Source organism: Salmo salar, chromosome ssa11 (assembly GCF_905237065.1).
Source record: "Salmo salar chromosome ssa11, Ssal_v3.1, whole genome shotgun sequence".
NCBI classification, from domain to species: domain Eukaryota; kingdom Metazoa; phylum Chordata; class Actinopteri; order Salmoniformes; family Salmonidae; genus Salmo; species Salmo salar.
The window spans coordinates 88,951,672-88,968,783 of NC_059452.1; the positions used below are offsets into that span (position 1 = coordinate 88,951,672).

Here is a 17,112-nt window from a genome sequence, read left to right on the forward strand (position 1 = left end):
TGCGTCCGACTCGCTAAAGAAAAAATCTTCGTCAAGTACGAGGTGAGTAATCACTGTCCTGATATCCAGAAGCTCTTTTCGGTCATAAAAGACGGTGGCAGAAACATTATGTACAAAATAAGTTACAAATAACGTGAAAAAACACACACAATTGGTTAGGAGCCCGTAAAACGGCAGCCATCTCCTCCGGCGCCATTATACATTATTACATTATCTGCTCACCGATTTGAAGGCTCCAATGCAGTTCCACCTAAAACACAGCCAAAATATCCATTATAGATGCGGTAAAGAGGTCTTGGAACTCGACCAAAACAATGGAATTGTCATGGAAACGCGTTCGGGGAAAGATCCCGAATCTCCTTATTACCCCCCAGCAAAATTAGCCTAGATTAGACTATTGTTTATAAGTGTATTTCAATCTATACGAATATCCACTTTGTTTGATCAGATCTGTTTAATGTGTGCCAATTCGAGGTCCTTCTTCTATCCCCTACGGTCTGCGTTCCATTGACCTCTTTACCGCATCTTTGCAGGTGTCTATTGTCAGTTAACGCTTGATCTGATTGAATCTAGTCCTAAATTACTGAATTGTAGCAAGCAACTGTGTATACTAATTCTTTGAGAGGGTGGTGGCACCTGTTTTGTCATTGGAAGGTCTACGCTATTGTAAATCTGACCACTAGGTGGCATACCATCATTGTGTTGCTGTAAATAATATAAAGTCAATGTAATAAATATTTACAACCAACACCATGTGTTATAAATCCTTTATTTAGAAACATAAATTACACATTTAAGGCCTGACATTTGCATGTGTATAAAACTACAAAAATAATACCATATATAGCCCTATTATGAGGTGGGTAAAACTGTTGCTGTGTGATGCTTGTCATTTAATCTGAAGCAGTGAGAAACCCATGAAAGGAGTTTTCAGAAATTAAGTTAGTGTCATCAAACATTAAGTGAAAAAACAAGACCATTCCGTTTCGGTAAGGATAATTTTTTGGCACCATAACCTTGGTTGTCAAGGTATCCATGCATGAGACTGAATTTCCTGGCCCCTGATTGGTGGACTGTGGTGTGAGGTTAGCATGGTTGGTTGTTGATATTGGTCAGCAGTTTGTGATATGGGGCCTTGTATAGGGCAGTGAAAGCCCCAGGAGCCATTGTGCCACGCCCATCCTCATCCACATGGCCCATCAAGATGTAGGGCATTCCTGAGAAATAGATTAAAAATAAATGTACTAGGCAATCCGACAATACTGTCTATGATGACACAACAGAATTGAAAGTCAGCAGTATGTATGCATTTGTGCGTGCAAAATATTGTACATGCCAGTCAGATTGACTGGGAAGAAAAATAGGGTACCTCTGCGGATGACAGGACACTTCTTGCAGGCTGACACCAGTTTGACAGACATGTTCTCTCCAGCCTGGGTGATGGTCAGCCGGCCAGCCTTGTAGGCCTTGATGAGAGACACACCGATATAGACACTGCCCTGAGGACCAGGGGTCAGCGCTGTCACCTTACCCGTGATCACTGAAAGAGAGAGATAGATAGATTAGATGTGCACTGGTGTAGCTGTGTTTATGTACTGTTTATGGTGTGACTGCTGTGTTTAATTGCCTAAGAAATGCAATGAACTTGCTGTGAACTCAGAATTGCTGTGTAATGATGGTACAAATTGTTAAACTTGATTAATTTGGCTATCCAGCAGTCTGGAGTGGTCTAGTGGTCTAAGCTACTCCTGCTGGAGCACATGTTCCATGTACTGCTGCCAGCATGGGTTCAAATCTGACCCACTGCCCTGTCAGCATTCTCTCTCTCTTCTACCTTTCACCTCTCTCTATCCAATAATCATACAAAATATATTTTTTATTTCGCAATGATGCTGCTGTCTAGTGGAACTCACCAAATTCGCTGGCACAGAAACTGCTCTTGATGTTTCCATCCCTCTTACATTCCTTTGCACACAGTGGGTTCAGGGGAACTAGAAAATATAAACATTGTTAACACACATAGTCTATAACTTATGTCTATATAAACTCAGCTCTTGCTAAACCAGTGCTTCAGCTTCTCTTACCTGGTCTCTTTCCTTCTGGTCTAGTCACTCTGGTCCTGTCTGAGCCTGGCTTATTGGGTGGGCGGGTCCTGACTGGTTTGACTGGTTTGGGTTTGACAGTGTGCTCCTTGGGCTGTGGGGTTGAGGGGGCCTGGTATCTTTCTGTAGTGGGTGGCTTGGTGGTGGTGGTGGTGGTGGTTGTGATAACTGTTCTCTCAGGTAGGATGGGTTTGACTGCAGGCCTCCTGGGGACTGACTCTATACGAGGTCCTGATCCTGTGTTGTCTACTGTGGGGGTTCTGGATCCACGGGGGACGCTGGTGTAACTGGCCATGAAGCCATCGGATGTCACGCTGAGGTCAGACACAAACTGCACAAGGAGCACGTTCCCATTGGTCACAATGGTTCTGTGGGCGGAGAGTGATACAGGGGGAGGATTGGATCAGAGTGGAGTACAGTGAGATGTATGCTCGCAGCTAAAGGAAATGCCAAAAACAAACAGACATTCTGGTGTAGGATCTTAATTTTAGCCAGTTTCTACTGCAGGAAAATAATCCTGCAATAACAGGAAAGGTGAAATTTTATGTGGATTAAAACTAATAAACATTTTTTGTAGGGGTTGATACATTTTTATTAATTAAGTTAAAATTAAGTCTGAAATTTCAAAGGGTAAATTATAAACTTCAGAAGCCTTTTTAAACCTCAAATTCACTGCATTGAAGGAAAGTTCTCCTGCAACAGGGTGATCAAATTAAGATCCAACATCTGTTTATCATCATAGACTAAGACCACAGATAAATAATATAAGCGCAAACACATGAAGTCAGACAAACACACAAACAGAGTACATTCTTGTACCACTCACTGGGGGCTGACATCTCCACAGTACTTTCCAATGCGTCGAGAGTCATCTTTCTCTCCACCGTTGAAGAAGGCCACATAGTCAAAGCGGCAGTAACTGTCTGACTCCAAATCAAACTTATCAAACTTTACCTCAATCACCTAACCCACAGACAGAAATAAGCAGAATGACAAATACAACGTTACTCATTATGAATGTTGCTTGAATCTCCAATATATTTATGCATTTAGGTGCACATTCAGTTCTGTGGTTTGTGCAACACAATGACAGCATAATTTGCAGAAGTCCATGCAGAATAAGGAGCATGAAAATCTGAGCATCATGGGTAAGGAATGACCTGGTCAGGCTCTACTGTGACGAGCCAGGAGCAGCTGATGCCTGCTGGGTAATTCTTCTCAGGCCAGTTGGGTGTTTTTACTTCACCCTGGGCTTTTGTCATCTTGCCTCCACAGAATTGGTGATCTGAAATGATTCATAACCAGATCAATAAATAATCAAGTGAATACAGGATTTGACATTGGTATTAGCCTTTGTTACAGTGAGCTAATGGACATGGGAAATTAGAAAGGTGTTGTTCCTTAGAAAAGAGCCCAAGTTATACTGTAAAGCTCACCATCCACATGTGGTTTTCCTCCATTGAAGTAAGCAAGGAAGCCCCTCCCTCCAGTCTCAGAGTCAGACACCATCTCCAGCATCATGGTGTTGGTGGTGGAGATGAGAGCACCCGGCCTGAACGTTCCACAGAACCTCCCCAGTTTCTGCACCATGTTGGAGTGGCCATTGTACACATCCAGGTAGTCATAGCGACACATGGCGTCGGCCTCCATGTCGAAGATGCGGAAGGAGAGCATAACCACATTGCCTTCTGGGACCTGGAGTTCAGAGAGAGGGCAGAAAAGGCTTTAAGTCAGTCTGTAGGCAACATTCAGAGTAATGGAGGAGTGATATGTAGTGCAGGGCTAGTGACTCACTGTAATACGCCAGGTACATTTGCTGTTGGGTTTGTAGTAGCTTGGAAATCCTTCACTGCCCACAAAGCCTGAGTCTGCAGCCATTTCTCCTCCACAGTGAAACACAGGCCTGAGAGAGAGCAGGGTGGGAACCCAGTGTTGTGGTAAGCATTAGCCAGCGTTTATCATATGCTGTATATAATACATTAACCTTGAGTTTGTGACTCTCGTGCATGTGCACACACACATGCACACACATGCGCACGCACACACACACACAAACACACACACAGACAGGCAATCATACACACACACACACATCCTGACGTACAAGTATTGTGACTCACTTCCTCAACAGAAAATCTCTAAATCCCTGAGGCACCCCAATGATAATGCTTCCCCTTGGCACACTGGTTTCATGAGAATTGGTGTGGGGGGGGTATAGACAGGATGGGGACTGGACAAAGATAGTGGGGGTTATGGTGTCCTTGACTGGGGGGGTGGGGGTTGACAGGATGGGGACTAAGTTGGTGGGGGTTATGGTGTCCTTGACTGGAGCTTCCTCAAGGAGACCTCCCCTTAAATGTGTGTTTTAATTTCTCCCTTCTGCTTGTCCCAGTTTCTAACCCTGGCATGTCCAAGTCTGCTCCAAAATGTAATCCAAACTCCTTTTTCAAAATAACACAAAGCTTGCTTTATACAACGGAAAAAAATCCCAAAACTAGCCTATTGCCAGAATACTTTCATGGATAAATATATTATTTTATGCCAGAGGCTTCACAGAAAGTCATGGGGACAGACACATTGGAGACTGTCTGTACAGGAGACAGAGCTGCTGGGTGCACTTCTAACAGCTGGGTCTTATCAACTGGGCTGAAGCAAAATAAGTCATTCCTTTTATGGACTGTCAAAAAAGCTAAATAAAGACATTCTCAACAAGAAACTAAACAAACGTTGTTCTCATTGGCCACTTGTTTAGAAAACCAGTCAATTACCATTATTCCAACCTGAGGACCAAATAACTTTTCCAGAGCTCAGACATGCAGAACCCCAGCAGAGAGAGCGGCCAGCTGATGAGAGCCTAGATGTCCAGTCAGAGCAGTCCTGATCCAACCCCACACAGGCACATACAGACAGACCCCAAAGCATTAACATCTGGGGGACCTCAACCACATCAACATCATGGACCATTCAGTCACAACCACAACAACACTGCCATACCCCCAAGCAAATATACACATGCAGGAAGCTCAGATAGGGAGTTCCGAGCACACTGCGTGAAATCTAAACATGGCACACTAACAAAAGTGCTCTGTGCACTCTCTAGAAACGGCTATGGTATATTGTGAACCATATATATAATGTAAAGTGCATCCCTTGTGGATATTGCCCAAATGGAGCCATCACTGTAAAGCCTCTTGCAAACAGACATTACACACACACCAACAACCTAACACACCCATATTCCCTACCTGGTGTAGTTAGTCCCTGGTTGGCTCTGGCTCTGGCCTTGTGCCCATCCTAAACAGAGAGCCAGGAGAACAGAAAGACCCCAGATACAATCCTCACACTTCATGATGCCGAAAGCAGACACAGTAAGAGGGCAAACCAGAAGAAAGAGACGGGAGCAAAGAGTGGGGAGAGATGGAGGGCGTGGGGAGGGAGCCACAGGAAGAGAGAGAGAGAGAGAAATAGAGAGAAATAGAGAGATGCTAAGAGGGTAGAAGGAACTAGAAGGAGTCATGACGGGGAGACAACGCAAGGGGGAGGGGAGTGTTTAATTAGAACCAGATGCTGTCTCAATGTTAACATTTGCCTCAATGTAACAGGGGGGGGGCTCAAAGGAAAGAGAGAACTAAAAGAGAGCAACAGAGACTAACTTCCCACAATGGCTGGGCAAATGTTTGTGCAATGGATTTATTCAAAGGCATAAAGAACTGCACCTTTACAACCAAGGTCACTTCTCTTTACATTCCAGTACGGCCATCTGACCAGTGACCACTACACTCTTAGAAAAAATGGTTCCAAAAGGGTTCTTCCACTGTCCCCATAGGAGAACCCTTTCGGTTACAGTTAGAACCCTTTTTGGTTCCAGGTAGAACCATTTTGGATTCCATGTAGAACCATCTGTGGAAAAGATTCTACCTGGAACCAAAATGGTTCTATCTGGAACCAAAAAGGGTTCATCAAAGGGTTCTCCTATGGGGACAGCCAAATAACCCTTTTAGGTTCTAGATAGCACTTTTTCTTCTAAGAATGTACCTTGACTGATGTAATTAGATCAATGGTTCTTTTTCAAATTCATGACATTTTTGATATTCATGAATATCATTGACCATTAGAACAGCTTTATCTAAGCAACATTCCAAAGTCGGAAGAATGTAAAGCTACACCCAGTATCTGCAGCCCCCTAGAGCTCCACATACACACAGACTCCCAGTTAGAGGGGCTTTATCTGCCCCCACAATGCAACGAGATAGGGCACAACACTCCAGAGAGGGCTGGGGGAGTGTTTTCCATGATGGCCCTTGAACCCACATCGCTCGGCTGGGGCCTGTAGAGGGAATGCAGTTTCATACAGATGATAAAAACAGCCTCATTCAGGGGGACAGAGCAGTATAACCATGATCAAAGCCCAGGGGAGCCCAGAGGGGCATTGACATATGTCTATACATTCACATCCCCTAGTCATAGACAGATGGTCTCTCATTTTAACATGGATTCATGACTTACTGATGGATTTATATAAGCTAGCTAGAGCCAGGGGTCTGCTTGAAATGTTATGGTTCTGTAATTATGTTATGATGTGCCCTCTTATCAACAATGCTATGGAACGGCGGCTCATTAGCTTGCCTTGGACTCCCAAGTCAGTGTCTGCTGAATTTTGTGCAGATGTAGGAGCTTAATTTGACACCTCTTTTGTTGCTGAGAATTTTCCTACACTACAGGAAATGCTCATTTGTAGCGTATTAAAGGTTTAAAAAGGCTTTTAAAGTTTAATTTCCACTTTAAAATGTCAGACTTGATTTGCCCAAATGAAAAATGTATCAACCCCTACAAAAAAAAAGTCAGTTAATTGTAATTCACAAAAATTCAAATTTCCTGTTGCCGCAGGATTATTTTCCTGCTGATGCAAACTGGCTCAAATTAAGATACTACATCTGCATGTGAGGCAGCAGTGGAGGCAAGTGGGAGGAGCTCATTGTAATGGCTGGAATGGAATAAATGGAAGAGTCTCAAACACAAACATATGGAAACCACATGTTGGACACCATTCCATTTATTCCATTCAAGCCATTATAATGAGCCCGTCCTCCTATAGTTCCTCCCACCAGCCTCCTCTGAGAGTCAGAGAGCGCAGGAATGTGGTGACTTGCAGAGTGAGTCCGCTTGGGGGGCGGATGGTGTCTGTGTTTAAGGGCTGCTGGACTGTAGGAGTATGAGTAACCCTAACACCTGGCTGGAGTCCATGGGTGTAGACCTCTGTCTCTGCCAGGATTCCAGAACAGTCCATCATGATAGACACACATCCCTGCAATGGGGCATTATCGGTCTGTGGTGGGAGAGCGAGGGCTGGATGGAAAGAAAGGTTCTTGGAGCAGAGAACAAGACATGAACTGAGGCGATGGAACGAAGAGGGTGGGAGAATGAGATGGTTGTAGTGGCACTTAAAACCAAGGGATACTCAACAGTGCCAAGTATTTATGATGTAGATTGAGTCATGTTTATTTCAATCCTCCCTGCACACTCAAAAATCTCTGGAACTAATTGGGGGGAAAAAAGTATATTCAATAAGAGATGCGTCAAGGAACGATAGAGAGAGATGCATGAAATGGAGTGACAACAGCCTTCCATGAAGAATGAGTGAGGAGGGTGACAAACTGCAACTGCTGTTCCCAGAAGAATCATAAATCAAATCAAAGTTTACTGGTCGTGTACACATATTTGCAGATGTTATCGCAGGTGCATGTCACGGTTGTCGAAAGGAGAAGCGGACCAAAGTGCAGCGTGTGTGTCGTTCCACATTTTATTTACACTGAAACTATGCAATACATAAATAAACTGAATGACAAAAACAACAAACCGTGACGCAGAGGTGAAACATACACTGACTCAAAGATAATCTCCCACAAACCCAGGTGGAAAAAAAAACCTACTTAAGTATGATCTCCAATTAGAGACAAGGACCAGCTGCCTCTAATTGGAGATCATCCAAAACAAAACCCCAACATAGAAATACAAAACTAGAACCTGAACATAGAAATAGAAAACATAGGGGGAAAAAACCCTGTCACACCCTGACCTACTCTACCATAGAAAATAACATCTTTCTATGGCCAGGACGTGACAGTACCCCCCCAAAGGGGCGGACTCCGACCGCACCTAAAAAAAATAAAATAAAAAAAAAAGAGATAAAAAAAGGGAGGGCAGGGTGGGTAACTACTGTCTATGGCGGCTCTGGTGCAGTACACATAACCTTCTCATCCCGCGGATCCTCCCACAGAGGTTACGCTCCGGGGGCGTAACCCCCGCTCCGCCCGCTGATCCCTCTGCTTCTGTGCCACCGGACCGTGGATCGTCGTCGGAGGAACCGGACTGCGGGCCGTCTCAGGAGGGTCCGGACTGGGGGCCGTCTCAGGAGGGTCCGGACTGGGAACTGTCGCCGGAAGCTCCAGACTGGGAATACGCACTGGAGGCCTGATGCGTGGGGCTGGCACAGGTGGCGCCAGACTAGTAACATGCACCTCAGGGCGAGTAGGAACAGGACACCCTGGACTGGGCAGGCGCACTGGAAGCCTGATGCATGGGGCTGGCACAGGTGGCGCCAGACTAGTAACACGCACCTCAGGGCGTACCAGGCTGAATAGACTCACTGAAGGCCGGGTACGTGGGGCAGGCACAGGATATACTGGGCCGTGGAGGTGCACCGGAGGTCTCGAGCGTAGAGCTGGCACAACCCGTTCTGGCTGGATGCTCAACCTAGCTCGACAAATGCGGAGCACAGGCACAGATCGCACAGGCCTGTGAATGCACACTGGCGACACAGTGCGCGTCACCGCATAACATGGTGCTTGCTTCGTCACTCACTCCCCACGGTAAGCACGGGGAGTTGGCTCAGGTCTCCACCCTGACACTGCCAATCTCCCCGTGTGCCCCCCCCCATTTTCTTTGGGGGGGGTGCCTCTCGTGCTTCCGTCATTTCCATGCTAGTTCCTCGTAACGTTGCCCTTCCTCCCTCGCTGTCTCCACCTGCTTCCACGGCAGGGTCTTGTCCCCTGCCATTTCCTCCTCCCAGGTTCAGGACGTCCTCCACTCTTTCCTCTCCCGGGCCCAGGATCCCTGCTCCTCCTGGGCTCCTCCTTTTGTGGTGGGAGATTCTGTCACGGTTGTCAAAAGGAGAAGCGGACCAAAGTGCAGCGTGTGTGTCGTTCCACATTTTATTTACACTGTGAAACTATGCAATACATAAATAAACTGAATGACAAAAACAACAAACCGTGACGCAGAGGTGAAACATACACTGACTCAAAGATAATCTCCCACAAACTGAGGTGGAAAAAACCTCTACTTAAGTATGATCTCCAATTAGAGATAACGAGGACCAGCTGCCTCTAATTGGAGATCATCCCAAACAAAACCCCGACATAGAAATACAAAACTAGAACCTGAACATAGAAATAGAAAACATAGAAGAAGAAAAACTGTCACGCCCTGACCTACTCTACCATAGAAAATAGCATATTTCTATGGTCAGGACGTGACAGTGCAGCGAAATACTTGTGTTTCTAGTTCTAACAGTGCAGTAATATCTAGCAATACGATAACAATACACATATAATCCCAAAAGTACAAAAAAAGCTAGAATTTAAGAAATCCGAATCTCTTCTCTCTCCTGGTGGTTTCACTCCAAAGCATTCACTCCTGCTTAAAAAAGATCAGTGTCCACTACATGCACACACACAGAAAGAATATAAAATCCCTCACAAATATTTACTCTTGCAATAAAGATGTAAAAATATCCAAAGCATACTGTGGTGGATGAATCAGAATTAGTTGGGTAACATAGATAATTAAGATGTCTTATCTGCATAATATGCTTATGTGATATACTTGTTATTAGAATGTATCCCTTTGGACTCTGGTGTTGGCAGTTGCACTTCTTCCCTCAGCTGGGGCTCAGTCACCTGGGGCCCAAAGAGGGGAGAGGTCAGGCTTGTCTTTCACATGTCCCTGGTGCTATGCAGAATATCAGAAAGGGAAGAGGACAGGAGGGAACATTGTCTTCATATGTGAATGTGTCTTTACCTATTCTTAAACCATGTGAAGGGATGGTGTGATTAATGGGGAACCAATTACTGGTTTCCACAATGTCTGTGCGCCAGTCACTCCCTCCTTTGGCCTTGGGGGATGTGTGTGGTAGTGTCTGGAGTTGACAATTGATTTATGCCGTTGGTCGAGTTGGTGTTTTTGTTCTATGAGTACCAGGAACGAGATCGGAACCTCTTTTATATATATATATATATATATATATATATATATATATATATATATATATATATAACTGCTCAAAAAATTAAAGGGAACACTCAAACAACACAATGTAACTCCAAGTCAATCACACTTCTGTGAAATCAAAATGTCCACTTAGGAAGCAACACTGATTGACAATAAATTTCACATGCTGTTGTGCAAATGGAATAGACAACAGGTGGAAATTATAGGCAATTAGCAAGACACCCCCAATAAAGGAGTGGTTCTGCAGGTGGAGACCACAGACCACTTCTCAGTGCTTCCTGGCTGATGTTTTGGTCACTTTTGAATGCTGGCGGTGCTTTCACTCTAGTGGTAGCATGAGACGGAGTCTACAACCCACACAAGTGGCTCAGGTAGTGCAGCTCATCCAGGATGGCACATCAATGCGAGCTGTGGCAAGAAGGTTTGCTGTGTCTGTCAGCGTAGTGTCCAGAGCATGGAGGCGCTACCAGGAGACAGGCCAGTACATCAGGAGACGTGGAGGAGGCCGTAGGAGGGCAACAACCCAGCAGCAGGACCGCTACCTCTGCCTTTGTGCAAGGAGGAGCAGGAGGAGCACTGCCAAAGCCCTGCAAAATGACCTCCAGCAGGCCACAAATGTGCATGTGTCTGCTCAAACGGTCAGAAACAGACTCCATGAGGGTGGTATGAGGGCCCGACGTCCACAGGTGGAGGTTGTGCTTACAGCCCAACACCGTGCAGGACGTTTGGCATTTGCCAGAGAACACCAAGATTGGCAAATTCGCCACTGGCGCCCTGTGCTCTTCACAGATGAAAGCAGGTTCACACTGAGCACATGTGACAGACGTGACGGAGTCTGGAGACGCCGTGGAGAACGTTCTGCTGCCTGCAACATCCTCCAGCATGACCGGTTTGGCGGTGGGTCAGTCATGGTGTGGGGTGGCATTTCTTTGGGGGGCCGCACAGCCCTCCATGTGCTCGCCAGAGGTAGCCTGACTGCCATTAGGTACCGAGATGAGATCCTCAGACCCCTTGTGAGACCATATGCTGGTGCGGTTGGCCCTGGGTTCCTCCTAATGCAAGACAATGCTAGACCTCATGTGGCTGGAGTGTGTCAGCAGTTCCTGCAAGAGGAAGGCATTGATGCTATGGACTGGCCCGCCCGTTCCCCAGACCTGAATCCAATTGAGCACATCTGGGACATCATGTCTCGCTCCATCCACCAACGCCACGTTGCACCACAGACTGTCCAGGAGTTGGCGGATGCTTTAGTCCAGGTCTGGGAGGAGATCCCTCAGGAGACCATCCACCACCTCATCAGGAGCATGCCCAGGCATTGTAGGGAGGTCATACAGGCACGTGGAGGCCACACACACTACTGAGCCTCATTTTGACTTGTTTTAAGGACATTACATCAAAGTTGGATCAGCCTGTAGTGTGGTTTTCCACTTTAATTTTGAGTGTGACTCCAAATCCAGACCTCCATGGGTTGATAAATTGGATTTCCATTGATTCTTTTTGTGTGATTATGTTGTCAGCACATTCAACTATGTAAAGAAAAAAGTATTTAATAAGATTATTTCTTTCATTCAGATCTAGGATGTGTTGTTTAAGTGTTCCCTTAATTTTTTTGAGCAGTGTATATATATATATATATATACACACATTTTGGGGTTTTTTTGCCCCTTTTTCTCCCCAATTTCGTGGTATCCAATTGTTAGTAGTTACAGTCTTGTCTCATCGCTACAACTCCCGCACGGACTCTGGAGAGGCGAAGGTCGAGAGCCATGCGTCCTCCGAAACACAACCCAACCAAGCCACACTGATTCTTAACACAGCGAGCATCCAACCCGGAAGCCAATGTGTCGGAGGAAACACCGTACATCTAGCGACCTGGTCAGCGTGCACTGCGCCCGGCCCACCACAGGAGTCGCTAGTGCGCGATGAGACAAGGATATCCCTGCCGGCCAAACCCACCCTAACCCGGATGATGCTAGGCCAATTGTGCGCCGCCCCATGGGCCTCCCGGTCACGGCCGGCTGCAACAGAGCCTGGGCTCGAACCCAGACTCTCTGGTGGCACAGCTAGCACTGCGCCACCCGGGAGGCCTGGAACCTCATCTTAGGAACCAAACTGAATGATAATTTATAGCGAATGCTATCTGGTTACGGGATACTCCTTTCTCATTTAAAAAGTCTCACCTTGTGACCCATTCTATATATCTGTTGTTCGTCAAGTAGGTTGAAAGGGGTGTATCTTGGCTATAAAAGACCTTTGTACTTTTGTCTTGGGGCTTTTTCAAGGGATCATCAGCAACGGTGATTCGTCGAAATGCCATTGCTATTGCAAAGCTCTTATTATTAAAGATTTAGTATAACTCTGACTTGTGTGATAAGTTTCTCTCCTCATTTGATAGTAAAGAAATAAACTACCACAATACGGAGTAATGGGTGCGTCAGGTTATTCAGAGAAATGTCCAAGGCAAAGAGAAACAGTAAATGGACACTAAAGTAGACAGTGTGGTGTCCATAATTATGAGAAGGTGGGTGAACATTATGGATATAAACAGTAAATAGGCCAGGTCACCACATGTCTTCTGGGAAGTATTGTGTTTAGATTTGGATCATAGACACTGAGGGAGCAATGAACTTGAGACGCAGAATTTTTTATACAAAATGGTTAGATATTGACATTTTAGCAGACGCTCTTATCCAGAAGCAATTAGGGCTAAGTGCTTTGCTCAAGGGCACATTGACAGATTTCTCACCTAGTTGGCTCGGGGATTCGAACCAGCAACCATTCTGCCCAACATTCTTCACCAAATTCTTTTGTTTCCAGCCAACTCAGGTCTCATGGGGAAATCCATACTCTACTTCAGTGGTATTCAAAGTCGGGGTCACAAACCTCAAAATATATATATACAATTGAAGTCGGAAGTTTACATACACTTAGGTTGGAGTTATTAAAACTCGTTTTTCAACCACTCCACATCTTTCTTGTTAACAAACTATAGTTTTGTGCATAACACAAGTAATTTTTCCAACAATTGTTTACGGACAGATTATTTCACTTATAATTCACTGTATCACAATTCCAGTGGGTCAGAAGTTAACATACACTAAGTTGACTGTGCCTTTAAACAGTTTGGAAAATTCCAGAAAATGATGTCATGGCAATAGAAGTTTTTGATAGGCTCATTGACATCATTTGAGTCAATTGGAGGTGTACCTGTGGATGTATTTCAAGGCCTACCTTTAAACTCAGTGCCTCTTTGCTTGACATCATGGGATAATCAAAAGAAATCAGAAAGACCTCAGAAAAAAATAGTAGACCTCCACAAGTCTGGTTCATCCTTGAGAGCAATTTCTAAACGCCTGAATGTACCACGTTCACCTGTACAAACAATAGTACGCAAGTATAAACACCATGGGACCACGCAGCCGTCATACTGCTCAGGAAGGAGATGTATTCGGTCTCCTAGAGATGAAAGCACGGGAGTGGCAGCATCATGTTGTGGGGGTGCTTTGCTGAAGGAGGGACTGGTGCACTTCACAAAATAGATGGCATCATGAGGTAGGAAAATGATGTGGATATATTGAAGCAACATCTCAAGACATCAGTCAGGAAGTTAAAGCTTGGTCGCAAATGGGTCTTCCAAATGGACAATGACCCCAAGCATACTTTCAAAGTTGTGGCAAAATGGCTTAAGGACAACAAAGTCAAGGTATTGGAGTGGCCTTCACAAAGCCCTGACCTCAATCTTATAGAACATTTGTGGGCAGAACTGAAAAAGCATGTGCGAGCAAGGAGGCCTACTAACCTGACTCAGTTACACCAGCTCTGTCAGGAGGAATGGGCCAAAATTCCCCCAATTTATTGTGGGAAGCTTGTGGAAGGCTACCCGAAATGTTTGACCCAAGTTAAACAATTTAAAGGCAATACTACCAAATACTATTTGAGTGTATGTAAACTTCTGACCCACTAGGAATGTGATGAAATAAATAATTCTCTCTGCTATTATTCTGACATTTCACATTCTTAAAATAAAGTGGTGATCCTAACTGACCTAAGACAGGCAATTTTTACTAGGATTAAATGTCAGGAATTGTGAAAAACGGAATTTAAATGTATTTGGCTAAGGTGTATGTAAACTTCCGACTTCAACTGTATATATAAAGTGCATTCGGAAAGTATTCAGATCCCTTGACTTTTTCCACAATTTGTTACATTACAGCCTTATTCTAAAAGGTATTAAATTATTTTTCTCTCTCATCAATCTACACACAATACCCCAAAATGACAAAGCAAAAAATACTTTAAAAAAAAAGTTTGTAAATTTATGAAAAATGTATAACTGAAGTATCACATTTATGTTAGTATTCAGACCCTTTACTCAGTACTTTGTTGAAGCACCTTTGGCAGCAATTACAGCCTCGAGTCTACTTGGGTATGACACTACAAGCTTGGCACACCTGTACTTCTCTGCAGATCCTCTCAAACTCTGTCAGGTTGTATGGGGAGCGTCGATGCACAGCTATTTTCAGGTTTCTCCAGAGATGTTCGATGGGGTTCAAGTCCGAGCTCTGGCTGGGACATTCAGAGACTTGTCCCGAAGCCACTCCTGCATTGTCTTGGCTGTGTGCTTAGGGTCGTTGTCCTGTTGGAAGGTGAACTTTCTCCCCAGTCTGAGGTCCTGAGCGCTCTAAAGGATCTTTCTGAACATTGCTAATTTCATCGTTCCCTCGATCTTGACTAGTCGCCCAGTCACTTTCCTCCAGACGTGACGCTTGGCATTCAGGCCAAAGAGTTCAATCTTTGTTTCCTCAGACCAGACAATCTTGTTTCTCATGGTCTGAGAGTCCTTTAGGTGCCTTTTGGCAGACTCCAAGCGGGCTGTCATGTCCCTTTTACTGAGGAGTGGCTTCCGTCTGGCTACTCTACAATAAAAGCCTGATTGGTGGAGTGCTGCAGAGATGTTGTTCTTCTGGAAGGTGCTCCTATCTCCACAGAGGAACTCTGGAGCGCTGTCACAGTGACCATCAGGTTCTTGGTCACCTCCCTGACCAAGGCCCTTCTCCACCAATTGCTCAGTTTGGCCGGGCGACCAGCTCTAGGAAGAGTCTCGGTGGTTCCAAACATCTTCCATTTAAGAATGATGAAGGCTACTGTATTCTTGTGGACCTTCAATGCTACAGACATTTTTTGGTACCCTTCCCCAGATCTGTGCCTCGACACATTCCTGCCTCGGATCTCTATGGACAATTCCTTTGACTTCATGGATTGGTTTTTGCTCTGACATTCACTGTCAACTGTGGGACCTTATTAAAGTGTCCAATCAATTGAATTTACCACAGTTGTAGAAACATCTCAAGGATGATCAATGGAAACAGGATGCACCTGAGCTTAATTTAAATTATCATAGCAAAGTGTCTGAATCATTATGTAAATAAGGTATTTCTGTTTTTTATGTTTAATACATTTGCAAAAATGTCTAAAAACCTGTTTTCGCTTTGTCATTATGGGGTATTCTGTGAAGATTGATGAAGAACATTTTTTATGTAATCAATTTTAGAATATCACATTTTGTTTTGTTACAGCCTGAAATTCAAATGGATTAAATGTATATTTTTTGTCACTGGCCACTGGTCTACAACATGGATCCTGTTGCAAAACAATTAACTTTTTGTCATAAACACATTGTTATTTTGGGGAAACATACAATACAACACATTACTGAGTACTACTCTCCATATTTTCAAGCAAAGTGGTGGCTGCATCATGTTATGGGTATGCTTGTAATTGTTAAGGACTGGGGAGTTTTTCCAGGATAAAAAAAAAAGAATGGAGCTAAGCACAGAGAAAAATCCTAGAGGAAAACCTGGTTCCGTCTACTTTCCACCAGACACTGGGAGATTAATTAACCTTTTAGCAGGACGATAACCTAAAACACAAGGCCAAATCTACACTGGAGTAGCATACCAAGAAGACAGTGAATGTTCACGAGTGGCCTATTTGAAAATCTATGGCGTGACCTGAAAATGGTTGTGTAGCAATGATCAATAACCAATTTGATAGAGCTTGAAGAATTTTGAAAATAATAAATGGGCAAACGTTGCACAACCCAGGTGTGGAAATCTCTTAGAGACTTACCCAGAAATACTCAGTGCTGCCAAAGGTTATTCTACAAAATATTGAATAGTGGTGTGAACACTTTTTTAAATGTGATATTTCCATATTTAATTTTCAATCAATTTGCAAAAGTTAAAAGAAAAATGTTTTGACTTTGACGTTATGGAGTATTGTGCGTAGATGGGTGAGAAAAAAGCTATTTAATCAATCTTGACTTCAGGCTATAACAAAATGTGTAATAATTCAAGTGGTATGAATCATTTCTGAAGGCACTGTACAACCGTTTTGAGAAAGACAATTTTATCAAATCAAATCAATCAAATCAAATTTATTTTTATATAGCCCTTCGTACATCAGCTGATATCTCAAAGTGCTGTACAGAAACCCAGCCTAAAACCCCAAACAGCAAGCAAAGCATGTGAAAGAAGCACGGTGGCTAGGAAAAACTCCCTAGGAAAAACTCCCTAGAAAGGCCAAAAACCTAGGAAGAAACCTAGAGAGGAACCAGGCTATGAGGGGTGGCCAGTCCTCTTCTGGCTGTGCAGGGTGGATATTATAACAGAACATGGTCAAGATGTTAAAATGTTAAAATGTTAATAAATGACCAGCATGG

The 17,112-nt window shown here is 44.2% G+C and overlaps 1 protein-coding gene across 1 annotated transcript; it reads right to left on the reverse strand.

Moving 5' to 3' along the window:
- Window positions 1–753: 753 nt before the first annotated feature.
- On the reverse strand, window positions 754–5,620 carry LOC106563388 (procollagen C-endopeptidase enhancer 2). The gene is made up of 9 exons (XM_014128895.2): window positions 5,348–5,620; window positions 3,897–4,005; window positions 3,539–3,797; window positions 3,263–3,387; window positions 2,929–3,065; window positions 2,085–2,470; window positions 1,914–1,991; window positions 1,370–1,540; window positions 754–1,217 (listed from the first exon to the last, which is right to left on the reverse strand). The coding sequence occupies exons 1-9, from the start codon at window positions 5,617–5,619 to the stop codon at window positions 1,087–1,089; spliced, it is 1,668 nt and encodes a 555-aa protein (XP_013984370.2). The 5' UTR covers window position 5,620; the 3' UTR covers window positions 754–1,086.
- Window positions 5,621–17,112: the final 11,492 nt, after the last annotated feature.

What these genes read in the sequence shown, in the direction of transcription:
- LOC106563388 (XM_014128895.2), bottom strand. Translation starts at nt 5,619, where the DNA reads ATGACTCCTTCTAGTTCCTTCTACCCTCTTAGCATCTCTCTATTTCTC. An exon ending in AGGAAAACCACATGTGGATG is followed by an intron (nt 3,388 to 3,538) that starts GTGAGCTTTACA and finishes GAATCATTTCAG; the next exon opens with ATCACCAATTCTGTGGAGGC. An exon ending in TGTGGAGATGTCAGCCCCCA is followed by an intron (nt 2,471 to 2,928) that starts GTGAGTGGTACA and finishes CTCCGCCCACAG; the next exon opens with AACCATTGTGACCAATGGGA.